The sequence below is a fragment of the Netta rufina genome, assembly GCF_964035555.1.
Source record: "Netta rufina genome assembly, chromosome: 18".
Lineage (NCBI taxonomy): Eukaryota > Metazoa > Chordata > Aves > Anseriformes > Anatidae > Netta > Netta rufina.
The window spans coordinates 13,249,624-13,267,100 of record NC_140142.1 but is presented as its reverse complement, the minus strand read 5'-3'; the positions used below and the strand labels follow the sequence as shown (position 1 = coordinate 13,267,100).

Below are 17,477 nucleotides of genomic sequence, written 5' to 3'. Positions count from 1 at the left end.
TTCCGGACTTCTATTTCTAACAGTTACAGCCTTTTTTCTGTCTTCTTCGAGATTAACTTAACACTGCTATAGGTGTGACTGTCCCTGTGAATGGCTGGTGAGGAATGTTTTAATTACTCGTGAAGTGTCAATAAGAAAGCTATTTGTGTTTGTATGAAGTCTTTGATGCCTGGGGGTTTCAGAACAACTGATAACAACTAGTGACTGTTATGGGATACTATGCAGGCCTCTGATATCTGGCCAGGTGGCCAAGAGATTAAGGAGAAGAAAAAAGAAGCTGAAGGACGGCTGGGAGACAAGACCTGCAGGGAATGTTCTATAAACTTGATAGGGTGCCAAAGGAGTACAAAGGGGAAGGACTTGGAGAGGAAGACTACGAGCCTTCAGCATGAAAGACCCCTAGAGACCCCCAGAGGAGACTGATGCGCATGCTCCAGTATGAGGGACTGGACCCCGGAAGCTAATTATAATAACCTGGTTTTTTTAGATGTAGTAATGTAGTGGGTTTACGTGGCAAGGTTTTGGTAGCAGGGAGCCATAGGGGTGGTTTCTGTGAGAAAGATCTAGAAGCTGCCCCATGTTTGGGAAGGGCCCCATTGTTTTCCAGATCCGAGCCAATAAGCGATGTTGTTTTGCGCCTCTGTGAGAGCATATTTAAGACAGGGAAAAAACGCTGCGCCACACAGCAGCCGGGAGAGTCAAGGGAGTGAGAGAAAAGCCTTGCAGGTGCCAAGGTCAGTGTAGAGGGAGGGGGAGAGGTGCTCCAGGTGCCGGAGCAGAAGTCCCCTGCGGCCTGTGGTGAGGACCATGGTGAAGCAGGATGTCCCCCTGCAGCCCATGGAGTACCACGGTGGAGCAGGGTTCCACGCTGCAGCCCGTGGAGGAGACCACGGTGGAGCAGGTGGCCCTGCACCGACGGAGGCTGCCACCTGTGGAAGACCCCTGCCGGAGCAGATTCCGGGCTGGACCTGTAGCCCGTGGAGAGGAGCCCACGCAGGAGCAGGTGACCCGGCAGGAGCTGCTGCCCGTAGGGGAGCCAGGTTGGAGCAGTTTTCTCCTGAGGGATGGACCCTGTGGTACGGACCCATATCTGGAGCAGTTCTGAAAGAGCTGCTGCCTGTGGGAAGCCCATGCCGGATCAGTTCATCAAGAACTGCATCCCGTGGGTGGGACCCCACAGCACAGGGGACGAGAGTGACCGAGAAGGAGCGGCAGAGAAGAAGTGCTGTAGACTGACCATAACCCCCATTCCCCCGTTCCCCTGCTCCGCTCGGGGGGAGGAGGTGGAAGAGGGTGGATGGGGGGAAGGTGCTTTTGTTTTTTTTTTCTTTGTTTTCTCACTTCTCTCGCTTGTTAGTTGTAGGCAATAAATCTTACTATCTCCTTATGCCGAGTCTGTTTTGCCCGTTACAATAATTATTGCGTGATTTTCTCGTCCTTATCTCAACCCTTGAGCCCTTTTCACATCTTTTCTCCCCATTCCTCTTTGAGGAGGGGGAGTGAGAGAGCGGCTGTGGTGGAGCTCGGCTGCCCACTCGAGCGGAACCATGACAAGTAATGAATATGTATTAGTCTAGTGTTATAAGTTGCCCCCTTAATTAATTTTCAGAGAGCATTGCATTAATAATAGAAAGGAATTTATTGAGTAAGCAACAGCAAGCAAAACAGCGCTGGGCGGACGGGGAGTCTCGGCTCCGCCAACTGCACGCACCTCACCCCCGCCAGGGTCCCTTTTTATATCTTGGTAATTCCGGGATTACGCAGCACATCCTGGTATATTCTGCAACTGCGCGCACTGTTGCTAGGGGGTCGTCTCTGTCCCTCTGGTGGTCGTGAAGATGAAGGCCGTAGTCTTCCTCAGCGTTGTGGTTCAACTTCTTTTTTTATTTGGTCATGTTGGCCCAGCGTGAGACAGGAATGCAGGATGTTGATACACTAGTTTAGCAATTTATCAGGAGATGGTTACATGAGTTTTGCAGCAGTGTCTTTGAACAAAAGAGGCAACTGAGATGCAGAAGGAGAGAAGGGGAGGGGGTTCTCTTTTTTGTTACATTAAGCAAAAGAATTTTCATAGTGTCTAGCCAAGTATTATACCTCTCCTTACTTCAGCAGGAAGCTTTTGCAACTCCTGCTCCTCAAACAGAACTCCTTGTTTTATAATACAAAAGGCAATGAACAAACATTTATTGTGTATTACATCTAGGAGCATAAAAATCAGCTGCTTGATGTAACCGGTATGTGTCCTGGTGGAGCGGAGACTCCCGGTGCACCCAGCGCTGTTTGCTTACCTCTATTCTTTTATATTCTTTTAATAAATCCTATTTTTTATTTAATCCTAATTTGAATCCTGAGCCATTTCTAACAGCTCTGTCATCACATGGGACAGGGGGAAGGAGCTGCCAGCCAAGGGACACATTTGGGTGTGGATGGTGGGGCCCAGCAGAGACAAGGAGTCAAGGCACTGCGGTGAGGGAGGCCAGGAGAAGCAGCCCAAGGAGTGTTGCCGCTTGTGAGGACATGTTTGTGGGAGCAGCCTGAGTGGGCAGCAGCTGTGCGCAGGCGAGGGGAGGCCAGGAAGCGCATGCCAAGAGCGCTCCTGCCAGCAGAGACAAGGCCAGGGCTGAGGCCAAGGGGAGAGGCAGGCCCAGGGCAGGGGGCTGCAAGGGCCATGCTGAGCTCCCTGCCCCGCGCTGGCCCTCAGCAGATGTGCCAGCTGGCATGCACTGGGAGGTCCTGGATTGCATCAAAGAGCAGCAAGGAGGGCACTGGAGAGGGCCAGGGCGAGGTGGGTGGCAGAACCCCATGCAGGGGCTGGCTGGGGGTCCCCTCTACTGCAGTCAGTGCACAGAGCATGGCAGGAGGAGGGCAGGCAGGGCTTGTGGCCACAGTGCAGAGCCTGGCCCTGGATGCTCCATGAGTGCCTTGCAGGTCCTGGCAGGCTGCGGTGAGGGGACGAATGCCCTCGGCCCCCTTCCTGCTCTGCCCAGGTCAGCAAGGGCCCAGAGCGGCCTCCTCTCCCCCACCCCTGCAGCTCTGGGCTCCTTTCATGCAGTACTGGCTCTGCAGCACCAAACCCCGCTGGGAGCCCTCCCCTGCATGCTGCCACCACTCCCTGGCACTGCTGTTGCCCTCTGCCTGGCACTGCCCAGACCAGACCAGCCCCTGCCCACCTCTCCCCACTTCCCTGCCCTCTCCCCAGCCCAGACCAGCACAGCTGGGCCGGCCCCAGGGCAGTACCCACCGCAGGCTGTTGCAGGGCTCTGGACACAGCCGCCACAGCCCCAGCCCCTCGCAAGGCACCGCAGCTGCTGAGACAAAGGCGGCTCTGGGCCTCTCCAGCAGCCCCCAGGCTGGGGCCAGTCATGGCTCAGGAAATGGAGATCCATGAAGCTGCAGGAGCCCTGCTCTCTTGCCTGGGAGGTCCCCAGCACAGAGAGCCTGTGCCCCATGGGACCAGCCCCACTCCCCAGGCCAGCACAAGAGGCCTGGCCCAGCCACAGTGAGGGGTGCCCTGAGCAGGGACCTGCACAAAGAGCTTTCTATTTCTCCTTTACACCTCACTTCAGGCCCAGAAATGCTGCTCTGCTCTTCCCCGGGACCATCCCTGCTCCCAGAGAGCCTTGCCCAAGTGGTGTGCCCATGATGGACTGGCTGGCCATTGCTAGCAGCAAGGTGCTCACCCTTCCTGTGCTCACCACAGGGCCCTGAGCTGGTGGTGCTGCTCTGCAGATCCAGGGGCTGTGGCGTCCTGGGACCCCCTGGCAGCTTCCCACTGCGCCTGCTACTCCCATTGGGCAGCAGACCCAACTCTGTGGGGATCTGTGCTGCTGAGCCCCTTTCCGTCTGCCCTGATGGCTCAGCAGCACAGGGCATTGCTTGGCAGGACCATCAGTGTTCCCTGAGGGCACAAAGGGGAGGTGAGTGCTGAACTAGATCCACATCATGTTTTTTCATAGAAGCTTTCCAGTACCACACTGAACTCTTGGGTACCTTTGCCTGCTGGCTCTTCCCAGCCATTCTGGGCATTGCAGAGCCCTCCTTAACCCATGGGCTCCTCAGGTTCTCCTTTCTCTTTGGGACACTCTACCTTAGATGGTCACTCATTAGACAAGGAACCACTCACTGCCCACCCAGACTCACACACTGTCCCTAGAGTTCCCCTGACAACTCCTGGCAGTTCCAGATTCCTCTACAGGATGCCATTTTCAATCAGCTTCAGGTCTAGTGGGACAGTTCCTGGCAGGTAAGTCAAAGGCCAGTTACTGTTTGCTAAGCCATGTGCAAGCAGGACGTACTCCCAGTCTAGCCCTCGGTCCTGCAGTGATGACGCTGGGGCTCTGAACCATGGTGAAGCCCAGAAAAGCAAGAGGCCTGTCAATGGAGAAGCTCCTTGGGTGTATTCCTGACATCAGCTTTGGAAGAGGTGTGAAGAGATGTGGTGGAGATGTCACTGCAGAGAAAACTGGACAGTCACCAAGGTGCACAAGATCTCAGGGCTTACCCAAGCAAGCACACAAGAAGCACACTGTGGAAGCCAAAAGAGAGCAGCAGTGAAAAGGCCACATCCTGCTGCTAGCCATGGCCATGGCTCCAGGGAAGCAGCAGCCCCAACCCGAAGGCAGCAGAGAGGCAGAGCCCAGTGGGCAGTGAGGGGCAGCCCCAAAAGGCCACTGGGGCTACTCCTCCATGTGGCAGCTGGGCTCTTGGCCCTGAGCTCCTCCAGCATGCTGGGGCTGCTCCCCCAGCTTCAGAGTAGATGGGAAGAGATGACACCTGAGAATAAATGAAATTCTGCTGGATTATTTATTGTCTTTATCTACACAGGAAGTTTGGTTCTATATGATATGAATGGATTAGACACAAACAAACAAAAAATGCATATCGTCATCAAATATAATCATTAAATCAAAATCAAAACTTTCAGAAAATCGTATAAAAGAAACTATTATGGTCCTAATAGGTTTCCAAACGCTCTGAGTCCTGTTAGGATTGTGAATCCATTATTAATAATGAAGAAGCATGTATCCAATTAGTTTTCTCACTGCATCCTTGAGCTCCTGGTCCCTCATGCTGTAGATGACGGGGTTCACTGCTGGAGGCAACACCGAGTACAAAACTGCCATCATCAGGTCCAGGGATGGTGAGGAAAGGGAGGGGGGCTTCAGGTAGGTAAACATGCCTGTGCTGATAAACAGGGAAATGATGGCCAGGTGAGGGAGGCATGTGGAAAAGGCTTTGTGTTGGCCCTGCTCAGAGGGTATCCTCAGTACAGCCCTGAAGATCTGCACTTAGGAAACAACAATGAAAATGAAACACCCAAATGATAAACAGACACTGACTACGATGAGCCCAACCACCCTGAGAAATGACTCTGAGCAGGAGAGCTTGAGGATCTGGGGAATTTCACAGAAGAACTGGTTCACAGCATTGCCTTGGCAGAGGGGCAGGGAAAATGTATTGGCCATGTGCAGGACAGCATGGAGAAAGCCACTGCCCCAGGCAGCTGCTGCCATCTGGGCACACCCAGAAACTACTCGAGCTCTTTTCATCACATTTTCTCCCCTTTTTCATTTGAGAAGGAGGAGTTAGATACAGGTTGTAAAGGAGTTCAGCTGCTTAGCAGAGTAAAACCACCACAGCAGGAACATGGGAGGGGTTCAACACCAGAGTAAAAGCACCAGAGCAGGGAGATGGGAAGGGTTCAGCACCAGAGCTGTGGCCATCCAAGGATGGCATCTCAGCACCCAGGACATGATCTGATATCTCCCAGGGAAATCTGGCCCTGGATTGTCCCCCTGTACGAGGACATGCAGAACAGTGACCGAAGAAGCCTTAGGGCTCAGGGCAGCCCTAGCATCAGGACCCAAGAGTCCTGGCTCCCCCATTGTCCCCTGAGCCCAGCGGGACCCTCAGGAAGGGCTCTCACAGCAGCCTCCAGCTCTGTCCAGAGACACAGTCCCCATCCCAGCCCAGGACTTGCAGCTTTGGACAGCTGACAGGAGGTAGAGGAGTAGAGGAGGGTGGATATCTTTTTAGTTCACTTTTTGTTTCTCACTGCTCCAGTCTGTTAGTAAGGTTAGTAAATATATTAATCTCCCTACAGAGTCTGCTTATACCATGACTGCAACTGATGAGTCATCTCCCCATCCCTTAACTCAACCCTGCAGCCCTTTCCAACTCTGTTTTCTTCATTTGTACCTTTCAGGAGCAGGGGTTAAAGGGTGGTGTGGTGTTCAGCTGCCCATCAGTGTGAAACCACCACAATGCTCAGACCTATTGCTGACACCAGCGTTGAAAGAAGAGGCAGGATTTCAGGCAGTGCATTGGAGAGATCCTGTTTTACTAAGCAGATGCTAAAGGAGAGTCGAAGTTGACATGTTGGGAAGGAAAAACTGTGCAGAGTAAACAGAGCAGTTTAATACCTCAGGAGATGCTGGATGAATAAAAAGATTATTTCTTAGAAGTAATAAATGGAAATGACACTAAAGATAAAGATAATGTCGTGGTTTAACCCGGCCAGCAGCTAAACACCACACAGCCGTTCGGTCATCCTCCCCCCTCCCTCTCTGGGATGAGAGAGAGAAATGGAAAGTGAAGCCCGTGAGTTGAGATAAAGACAGTTTAATAAGATAGGAAAATAATAATAACGATAATAATAATAATAACGACGATGATGATGATGATAATAATAATAATGATAATAATAATAATAATAATAATAATAATAATAATAATACAATGATGATAATAGTACTACTACTAATATGGACAAACAAGTGATGCACAATGCAATTGCTCACCACCCGCTGACCGATGCCCAGCCTAACCCCGAGCAGTCCGGCCCCCCTCCCCCAGCTAGCTACCCCTATATATTGTTTAGCATGACGTCAGATGGTATGGAATACCCCTTTGGCTAGTTTGGGTCAGCTGTCCTGGGTCTGTCCCCTCCCAGCTCTTCCTGCACCCCCAGCCTGCCCGTTGGCAGGACAGAGCAAGAAGCTGAGACGTCCTTGGCTTAGTATAAGCACTGCTCTGCAGCAATTAAAACATCGGGGTGTTATCAGCACTCTTCTCATCCTAAGCCAAAACATAGCATTCTACCAGCTACTAGGAAGAAAATTAACACTGTTATAACTGAAACCAGGACAGATAAAAATAGCAGTACACTTAATGAAACAAGTACCGAGTACCGGGACTTCAAACCATAACCAGGAAGTCATTTGTGGAGAAAGATGGGAAATATATAACGATTCAGAAACAGCCACAAAATTGTTTTCCTGAAAGCACCCTTGAGCTCCCTGTTTCTCATGCTGTAGATGAGGGGATTGAATGCTGGTGGCACCACCGAGTACAGAACTGCCACCACGAGATTTAGGGTTGGGGAGGAGAGGGAGAGGGGCTTAAGGTAAGGCCCCTTAAAAAAGCCAGTGATGAGAAACAGGGAGACCACAGCCACGTGAGGAAGGCACGTGGAGAAGGCTTTGTGCTGCCCCTGCTCAGAGGGCATCGTCAGCACAGCCCTGAAGATCTGCACATAGGAGAAAAGAATGAAAACAAAACACCCAGATGCAAAACAGATACCAACCATAAGCACCCAAAGTTCCCTGAGGTAGGAGTGTGAGCATGTGAGCTTAAGGATCTAGGGAATTTCACAGAAGAATTGGTCCACAGCATTGCCTTGGCAGAGGGGCAGGGAAAATGTATTAACAGACTGCAGTAGAGCATAGAGAACCCCACTGCCCCATGCAGCTGCTGCCATCTGGGCACAAGCTCTGCTGCCCAGAAGGGTCCCATAGTGCAGGGGCTTGCAGATGGCAACGTAGCGGTCATAGGCCATGACGGTGAGAAGATAATACTCTGCTGATATCAAGAAGACAAACAGAAAGACCTGGGCAGCACAACCTGTGTAGGAGATGGCCCTTGTGTGCCAGAGGCAATTGGCCATGGCTTTGGGGAGAGTGGTGGTGATGCAGCCCAATCACAGAGAGGTTGAGGAGGAAGAAGTACATGGGGGTGTGGAGGCGGTGGTCGCAGGCTATGGCGGTGAGGATGAGGCCATTGCCCAGGAGGGCAGCCAGGTAGATGCCCAGGAAGAGTGCGAAGTGCAAGAGCTGCAGCTCCCGTGTGTCTGTGAATGCCAGCAGGAGGAACTCAGTGATGGAGCTGCTGTTGGTTATTTTCTGACATTGAACACGGCTCTCTGTTGGAGAGAAAAAGGCAGAAAAAGTTAGAACAGACCTCTCTGAGGAAAACCTGCTGTAGGCCTTCAAGCACCTCCCAGCTCAATCCTTTCTATTTGAAGAACCTTTCTACAACTCTCGTTTGAACTGTGTCTGCTGCTGGCTCAGAGTGCCACTGATAGCAGGGGCTGCTATGGGGAAAACTCAAGTCCAGTCCAATTGTCAGATGAAGGAGCTTTGCTGTGTAGTTGCAAATAATTCGTTTGAAAGCAGACCTGAGCTGTAGGTCTGAGCTACCTCAAAAAGCCTTTATATATATAAAAGCCCATATATATATATAAAACTTCGCTTTATTTTATCCCAATAGACCCTATAATGCTTAAGATAGGTTTTGGAAGACTGGAGAATGCTGCTGAGGGAAGAGGGCCACAGCAAGCCAGACAGAGCTTGGAAGCTTCTCTTCTTTTCCATGGCTGCAGGAGCTAAGGGGCAGCTGACAGAAAGCCCGGCATGGCCAGAAAGGGCAGGGTATTCTGGGCTGACCGGGGGCACCTGGCTTAGGGCACTCCAAGGGGCTCCTGCCAGACTTCCTCACCTCACAGTGCAATCGAGCAGGGCTCTCAAAGCCTACTGCGTTGCCCACTGCCCTCCCAGAAACATGACCCTGCAGGAGACCCTTCCAGGACCTGCAGCTGCACGACGCTGCAGCCAGAGACTTATCTTGTCAAGGGCTGTGCAGATTTCTCCTCCAGTCAGCTCTCAGCATCCTCCAACTCTCAACTGCCTCCAGCCCCTCTCTCCTTCTCTCCTCTCTGCATGCCACCTGTTATTGGAGCCCCCAGCCCTGCTGCGCTGTGCAGAGGAGCTGCTCCTTGGCAGAGCTGTCTCTCTGCACCAGGGCCCTCTTGCCAGGAACTCCCATTGGGCCCAGGAGCCCAGCCCAGCTTAGCAGCAGAGGCTCAGCCCAAGCACTGTAATCACCCCTCTGGTGGCTTTGGTGATGAGACCTCAAAATGCAGGCACTGAGAGCAAATTGAAGAAATCTCTCAAGAAGTCCAAGTCAGGTGAAGGTTTCTTGGAATGTCCCCCTGAGGGCACTGACATAGCCTCCCTTGGAGCTCATTAGAGCCAAACATTGGAGGCAGTTAGGACAAATAGAGAAAGACAATGTCAAGGCACACTGAGGTGTAGAAAAGCTGGATGTGTTTCACCAGGGACAAGGGCCTGGCCTTTGACCCCTGGTCCCTAGGAAGAGAGATCCTTTCCCTTCACACCTTGCTCGGGGCTCTTCCTGGGGCAGTAGGAGATGGGATGTGCATGGCCAAGTGTAGGAGAATGGTATGACCCCTGCCTGGTTCATGGGTGGGGGCAAGGAGGCAATGAGGCCCTTGTGCATCAACTGTACACTGTCTCCTCATAGACCTCAGTGGCAGAGACAACAGCCATAGCCATGGGCAAAGACCTCAGTCCTGTTGGGACTCTCAGTCTTGCCAAAGCCCTTACCCCTCTGCACACCAGACTGTCCAAGGGACTCCCAGACCTGCACATCTTTCCCTGCTGCCTGTAGACACTTCCTGTAATGTCACACCGGATCTGAGCTGAGTATAACTCAGATTTTCTTGCTGGCCATGCTCCTCATAAAGCAGCTCTGTAGGAAGCTGGTCTGTTTGCTGGTGAGCAGGCACCACTGCTCGTATGGCATCCCTCGTGGGGGATGTTCACAAGTCTATGGAGCTAGATGGGATCCACCTGAGGGTCCTGAGGGAGCTGGCAGAAGTGTTTGTCATGCCACTTTCCATCATTTACCAGCAGTCCTGGCTATCAGGGGAGTTCACAGTCAATTGATGACTAGCAAATATGATGCCCACCTACAAAATGGCCAGAAGGAGGATCTCTGAGCTACAAGACTGTCAGTCTGACCTCAGTGTCGGGGAAGCTCATGGAGCAGATTATCTTGAGTACCATCACACAATGCTTCCAGGACAACCAGGTGATCACACCCAGTCAGCATGGGTTTATCAAAGGCAGGTCCCGCTTGGCAAATCAAATCTCAGTCATAACAAGGTGATGCTCTCAGCAGATGAGGGAAAGGCTCTGGATGTGGTCTACCTAGACCTCAGTAAGGGCTTTGAGATCTTTTTCCACAGCATTCTGCAGAGACACTGGCTGTTCAGTGTTTGGACAGGTGTACGCTTAGTTTAGTTAAAAACTGGCCCAAAGAGTCCTGGTAAATGCAGATAAATGCAGCTGGGGGCCAGTCACTAGTGGTGTCCCCCAGAGCCCAGTACTGGGGCCAGTTCTCTTCAATATCTTCATCAATGATGTGGATGAGGGGATCGAGTGATGTGGGTGATGATGTGGATGAGGAGATCGATTCTAGTCCTGCATCCAAATCGTTTCTAAGATGAGGAGATCGATTCTAGTCCTGCATCCAAATCGTTTCTAAAAGTATTGAAGAGGACTGGCCCTAAAATGGAGCCTTGGAGGACCCCACTAAAGACCGTCCGCCAGTCCGATGTGGCCTCATTTACCACAACCCTTTCAGCTTTGTCTTGGGAAGTTGACCCCAATATGTACTGCTGAGCACCGTGTTATATGCCATGGAATGTACATTTGGTAAGGCTGGGTCAGCTGTCATGGCAGGTTCCCCTCCCAGCCTCTTGCCCACACACAGCCCACTCGATGGTGGGGCAGAGTGAGAAGCAGAGAAGGCCTTGATGCTGTGCAAACACTGCTCAGAAACAGTGACTACAGCCGTGGGTGACCAACACTGCTCTGCTCATATATCAAAAGCACAGCACCACAGGGGCTGCTCTGCAGAGAGTAACTCCGTCCCAGCCACAGCCAGTGCAGGGCCACATGCTGGACAAAAAGGCTCCCTCTGAGTTCAGGAAGGAGGCAGGAAGATGTTAATAAGCAGCAGGACAACTGAGGAAGCCCATAGCCCCTACTGAAGGCTCATTGAGTGCCACCTGAGAGGCAGTGCTGGCCAGTGGGGAGGGCCAGGAAAATGACTTGTGTGAAGGCTGTGAGAAACAAGGAAATTCAGGGATTTAGCAGATCCTTAAAATCCTGCCTCAGACCCCAAATGGAAACCCGTGTATGTCTGTGGATGGAGGAGGAGGGGGCAAGTCCTCGGACTGGGCAAGGCTGAAGGGCCCTGTGTGAAGCTGAGCTGATGGAGAAGTGTCCATTTTCTCTGCAGCTCTGCAGCCCCAGGGCACAAAGCAGCCCCAGCAAAGGAGTATGGTGAGTGATTCCTTGCTGCCCTGGGGCAATGGCAGTGACCCCGTGAGCTGGGTCTGCCTCCCAGCCTGCCCAGCACAGCCCTGCAGAGTGCCCTGTGCCCCGAGCATCACAGCCCCCTCACTCTTCAGAGCAACATCTCTGGTTGTCCTGTCAGAGATTTCAACTTTTTTTCTTAAAATGCCCCTTCAGGGCAGCTTTCAGTTTTCTCTACAGTGGTGGCAACTCCAAGGTCCCTCCTGTCCTAGCACCTCCCAGGACTGGCATGGAACTGGCTCCTGTGTGTCAGAGCGGCTGGGAATCCAGCAGCAGGGTTTTGGGCTGGAAGGATCACAACCACATTACTTCTACCTGGGCAGGTCCTGGGCCAAAAAGGGGGTATTTTGTAGGTATGGTATTATGAGGTAAGCGATGCCTCAGAAATTCCTAATCCAGTTCTAAGTCAGTGTCTATGAAGCACATTGTGAGTTGACTTCTTTCTGAAGTAGCCAACTGGCCATCCCTTGACTCCTAGCTGGGATCTGTGCCTTTACGCTCACATCTGCCAGTGTCCATAATAGGCCTGCAGAAGGCACCTGCTTTGCACATAGTTTGTGAGATCTGGTTTTCCTAATTACCAGGTAGGGGAAGAGGTCTTTGATACGGGTTTTCATGTCCAAGGTCTCAGCTTTTGCCTAAAGTCATCTTTCAGGACTACTTTCTGTTTTCTACACAGAGGGGGCCGCTGCCTCCAAGATGCAAGAGGGAAACTGAAGCATACAGGATGGCCTGGGATAAGTTACCCTGCATCTATAGGAGCCATTCTGGAACTGAAATTGTAGGCAGTACACACACATTTGTGATGGTGCAGAGCTGCTTGGCACATTGTGGAGGGTGCTCCATATTGGCTTAGGAGCTGCTTCTTTCTCAGGAACAGATTAGCCAACAGAAGTGAGACAGATACTCCTCAGGGTATCTTGAATGTCATGAGAATCCTGCTCCCAAAAAGATGACCGATATGGGGAGGTCAGGAGAAGGCTGGACAGGAGAGATGTGAGATTTATGGGAGGGAAGAGGAGCTTGGCCAGCAAAACTTAACGATTTTGAAAAGGTAAGAGGGTTCAGGTAATGTAGATCCTACCATAAAACAGTCTTAAAACAGTCATGTGAAGCCCTTGCCCTATTTTAACCTGTAATCTTTATCCCTAAACCTAAACGCTACTCCACACAGGAATCCACTACTCCTATGCCTGACCCCAAAGCATCCCTTGAAGCCAAAACTCAGCCCATAGCCCCTTATCCTTACTGTCTTGCTCACGCTGATCCCTGCCCCTAAAACTAGCATTAAAATGCTCTACTTAACCCTAGAGTTCTTGGAAGAAACACCCTAAACAAAACCCTAAAGCAAAGAGCTTTATAACATAACATAACCACAGAACTGACACCCTAAGCAGAACACCAAACCCTCCCACTAAACCTTTGCTTAATCTCTAACCCAGAAAGGTAAGCCCTATTCCCATACATGAATAGCTAACATCCTAGGCCCCTCTTTCTGTGTATTTACCTCCTCACCTTCAACGTCTCTCCCAACCCTTTGCTTTAGGTGCCTTGCTCCTTGTGACAGGGCATGAACCATGATGTTGCTGTGCAGTCACATGGCATTCAAAGATGAATGTGAGGGGCCATGGATCTGATCAGCTCACAAGGAGGAGATGGGTGGGAATGCTCTGATGAGCTCAGCTCTGCCTCAGGATCTCCTGCCCCAGCAGGAGAAATGTGACTGTGGCAGTGACTGTGAGGTCACTTCTGTCCCTGCAGTTGATAGGGCAACAGCAGGAACATGTCACGGAAAGGGGCTGTGAGGTCACTTCTGCCTGAAGTAGCTGACAGTTCACCCTTGACTTCTCCCTGGGATCTGTACTGTTCATCTGACATCTGGCAGTGGCCCTGCTAGGCCAGCAGAAGGCACCTGGTTGGCATGCTGACTATGGGATCCCTTCTGCCTACATACCCAGGAGGACCCAGACAAAAAGAAGGTCCGAATATGGGTTGTCACATCCCTTCTGCTTGAGTCCATGACTGGACAACAGAAGGCACAAGGCTTGGTTGTGTCTACACAAGATGTTGCAAGCCAGCAGCAGACCCATGGCTTGGAAGATGTTGGTGAAGTGACTTATGTCTGCTTGGTTGACAGGCGGCAAATATGCTGATATTTTGGGATACCTACTTCAGGAGGGGTTTCCACCCTGATGTTGCTTTCTTTGGTAGTAGGGAAGAGCAGGAAAGAAAAAAAAGAATGACAACAACAACAAAAAGTGCGTCTTGGAAGGTTGGAACTGGCCACAAGGAGGAAGAAATGTCCCGCACCATGAACTCATGTCCAAACTAATAGTGGGACATAAAGAAGTTATTGTTACAGCTAATTAATTTTCTGGTAGGGGAAATGAACCTGGTTGTGAAGAAATGTGAGAAGTGTATGCACCCAAGTGAGGGAGGGAAGCCCAGGAATCCCTTCAGGCTGTTTCCCAGCAGGTTCCCCTGCGGCCCCAGGGCCATGTGCAGGGAGCCTGGTGGGGGGCAGAGCAAGGGAGGCCTTGGGCTGGGCCTCTGCTGCTGAGCTGGGCCGGGCTCCTGGGCCCAAGGGGAGCTCCTGGCAAGCGGGCAGTGCTGCAGAGAGACAGCTCTGCCCAGGAGCAGCTCCTCTGCACAGCGCAGCAGGGCTGGGGGCACTGCCTGCAGAGACACAGTGCTTAAAGGCAGGCAGAAGTGGCAGCATGCCCACAGCTCCCTGCTGGAGAAGACTTCCCAGCCCTGCACCTGGTAAGTCTCTGGCTGGAGGGCAGTGCAGCCGCAAGTCCTGGAGGCAGGAGAAGCCGGGGGTGCAGGCAGGGGTGGCCAGGGCTGTGGTGCAGAGCAGGGTCCCTGCTGTGCCCCAGGGGCTGTGTGCCGGGGCAGGGCCTCTGCCGCCTGCCAGGCTCAGCACTCAGCCTGCCCGGGGAGCTGCCCAGGGCGCTGCAGGGAGAAGCTGCGGGTGGAAGGAGCCCCCCCGGCAGGGCAGGGTCCTGCTGCTGTAGGGGGCTGCTGCCTGGGGCAGCCTGCTCATGGATCCACAGCACAACCAGGGTGTATCCAAGGGGACTTTGCAAGAGGAAAGTTAAGGTAGGAATTAGCTGCTTCAGGTTCAGCATTTCTGCTGAGTTTCTGCATTCTTTTGTTTGTTTGTTTGTTTGTCTTAGTGGGAATAGAAATCAATGCTGTTATTTCAAAGAGAAGTCTAACAGTACTAAGACTCCACAAGGCGCACTACAAGGACTACAAGAAATCCCTTTCCTGTGGCTCAGCCCATAGAAAACTCCACCACCACCCGTGCAGTGTCAGCAGTGTCTGTGTGCCCTGGGCTCTAGGATGTGCCCCCAGCGAACTGCCCCTGGGCAGAGCCCTGCTGCCAGGAGGTGTCTGCAGGGCAGAGCTGAGCACCCAGCAGGTGGGATGGGGGCTGTGAGCTGCAGGCAGGAGGCGTGGGGACAGAGACCCAGCTGCAGGCAGGGACAGCTGCAGGCTTCACAGCTATGGGCTGGGAGTGAGAGGTAGCTGATCCCAGGAACTTCGTGGTAGGGGAGATTTTGGCACCTTCCTTACATCCACATTATGCAGATGACTTACCCAGAGCAACTGCGTGGTCTCTGCTCAAATCCAGCAGAGCCTCTGCCCCCAAATCATTGGGTCTCTGACTGTGTTGTCCCTTAGCAGCAGGACCCTCAGAGGAAGAGAACCCCCAGGTGCCCATCTCTCACTCCCATTCTTGCCTCCAAAAGCTGGAACACTGGGGCATTTCTCTGTGTTTCCCCTCCCATCCATCCTGCCCTTAGTATTCCCCCCATACTCTCTTGGCAGTGGGAATAAAGCCAAAATCTCAAACACCAGAATACTGAGTCCTGCTGTGGAGGTGCATCCCTGGGAGCAAAGTGACCATCTGTTCTAGCCAAAATGGCTCTGGACACTGCGGTGCGTAGGGCTGGGAAATGAGCTGGCTTTGTTCAGGTCACTCTGTTTTAAGGACAGCCAATGGTGTCCCTGGGTTATTCTCTGAGAAACATCTCAAATAACTTTCTTAAGACAGGATCTTCTGTGAAGCTATTTTATTCTGAATTGCAATGGCGGGCATTCTGTCAATTAGGAGCATATTTTAGTAAACAAATCCTAACCTTTTATTCCCTATTACTTGATACCTGATCATCTCCCCTGTTTCCTCATTGGCTGAGTACTACAGGTCCACAAGCTACTTGACGCTCCTCTATACCATATATGTACAATTTTTCTTTTTTTCAACCCTTTTTTTTCTCCTTTCTTATGTTTTGAGAGCTTGTGATCTTTATTTTACTGTTCTCTCACTGCTCATCATGTTTTTTCTCAAGCTTCTACCGTATTTTGGAACAGTGAGGCCTTCTACTGTCCACTTCTCTACTTAGCATTCCTCCTTATTATGACTACACAACTACCTTGGAATACAGAAAAGTAATTCTCTATTGCAAAAACACAACTTTGTTTCTCACAATTTTGCTGCAGGATGATAAACAGACCCCTCTGTCTTACAGGTGTATTGCATGTGAACTAAACTATGGATTTCAGAACATCTTAAGACCTTTCATAGGTACCAAGTTCATGTCCATTGGTCTTTGGATAGACCCTGAGTCCAAGAGGCATCAGATGACCAACAGCAGCTCCATCACCGAGTTCCTCCTCCTGCCATTTGCAGACACACGGGAGCTGCAGCTCCTGCACTTCGTGCTCTTCCTGGGCATCTACCTGGCTGCCCTCCTGGGCAACGGCCTCATCCTCACTGCTGTAGCATGCAACCACCGCCTCCACACCCCCATGTACTTCTTCCTCCTCAACCTCTCCGTGATTGACCTGTGCTGCATCTCCACCACTCTCCCCAAAGCCATGGCCAATTCCCTCTGGGACACCAGGGCCATTTCCTATGCAGGATGTGTTGCACAGGTCTTTTTCTTCTTCTTTTTCTTTTCAGCAGAGTATTCTCTTCTCACTGTCATGTCCTATGACCGCTATGTTGCCATCTGCAAGCCCCTGCACTATGGGAGCCTCCTGGGCAGCAGAGCTTGTGCCCAGATGGCAGCAGCTGCCTGGGGCAGTGGGGTTCTCTATGCTCTGCTTCACACTGCCAATACATTTTCCCTGCCCCTCTGCCAAGGCAATGCTGTGGACCAGTTCTTCTGTGAAATCCCCTCCATCCTCAAGCTCTCCTGCTCAGACTCCTACCTCAGGGAAATTGAGCTTCTCACATTTAGTGGTTTTCTGGTTTTGGGGTGTTTTGTTTTCATTCTTTTCTCCTATGTGCAGATCTTCACGGCTGTGCTGAGAATGCCCTCTGAGCAGGGCCGGCACAAAGCCTTTTCCACATGCCTCCCTCACCTGGCTGTGGTCTCCCTGTTTCTCAGCACAGCCATGTTTGCCTACCTGAAGCCCCCCTCCATCTCCTCACCATCCCTGAACCTGGTGATGACTGTCCTGTACTCGGTGATGCCCCCAGCAGTGAACCCCCTCATCTACAGCATGAGGAACCAGGAGCTCATGAATGCCATTAGGAAAGTGATGTCATGGAGATATTTAAGGATGTGCTGAGGAAACTGGCTGGACCTTTTTGCAGCTATAAACTGCTTCTTTTCTTCTTCAGATAAATTACAGTTTATGTAATGATAGAGCAAGCTGTCTTAACTTCTGGATGGATTTAATTTGTTTTGTTTTTCATTTCCCCTTGTGATATTGTTTTCCGCAAAGAAATGCTGTTCTTCATCCCCTTGTACCAACATATCTTTTGTGACCCTGAGGCTTTGCATAAACGAGGAGCCAGACTCTCTGTGTATTTAAACAAAATAAATGAAGCCACAACTTCTTTGTCTGCGACCCACTCTCAGCTGATCAGGAAGTAATGAGACCAGCAAACCCTTTCTGGCTGCAGCAGCTCGGGCCTGGCTGCCCTGGCCCTGGCATAGCAGGAGCTACCTGAGAAACCCCAGGGATGGCACGGAGGGGCTGCAGGCCTCTGAGGAT

At 51.7% G+C, this 17,477-nt stretch overlaps 1 protein-coding gene and 1 pseudogene across 2 annotated transcripts in view; one reads left to right on the top strand and one right to left on the bottom strand.

The window, feature by feature from the left end:
* Window positions 1-17,048, top strand: part of LOC311216530 (olfactory receptor 14C36-like) — a gene marked incomplete at both ends in the record, with an annotated part of 36,678 nt that extends 19,630 nt beyond the window's left edge. The window contains one exon of the mRNA XM_084298059.1: window positions 16,407-17,048. Within this exon, the coding sequence (XP_084154185.1) occupies window positions 16,407-17,048 (642 nt within the window). The remainder of the gene's footprint in view (window positions 1-16,406) is intronic.
* Window positions 5,004-15,263, bottom strand: LOC311216663 (olfactory receptor 14A16-like; annotated as a pseudogene). Its single transcript has 3 exons — window positions 15,200-15,263; window positions 7,738-8,200; window positions 5,004-5,503 (listed from the first exon to the last, which is right to left on the bottom strand). The product of its transcript is annotated as an olfactory receptor 14A16-like (transcript).
* Window positions 17,049-17,477: the final 429 nt, after the last annotated feature.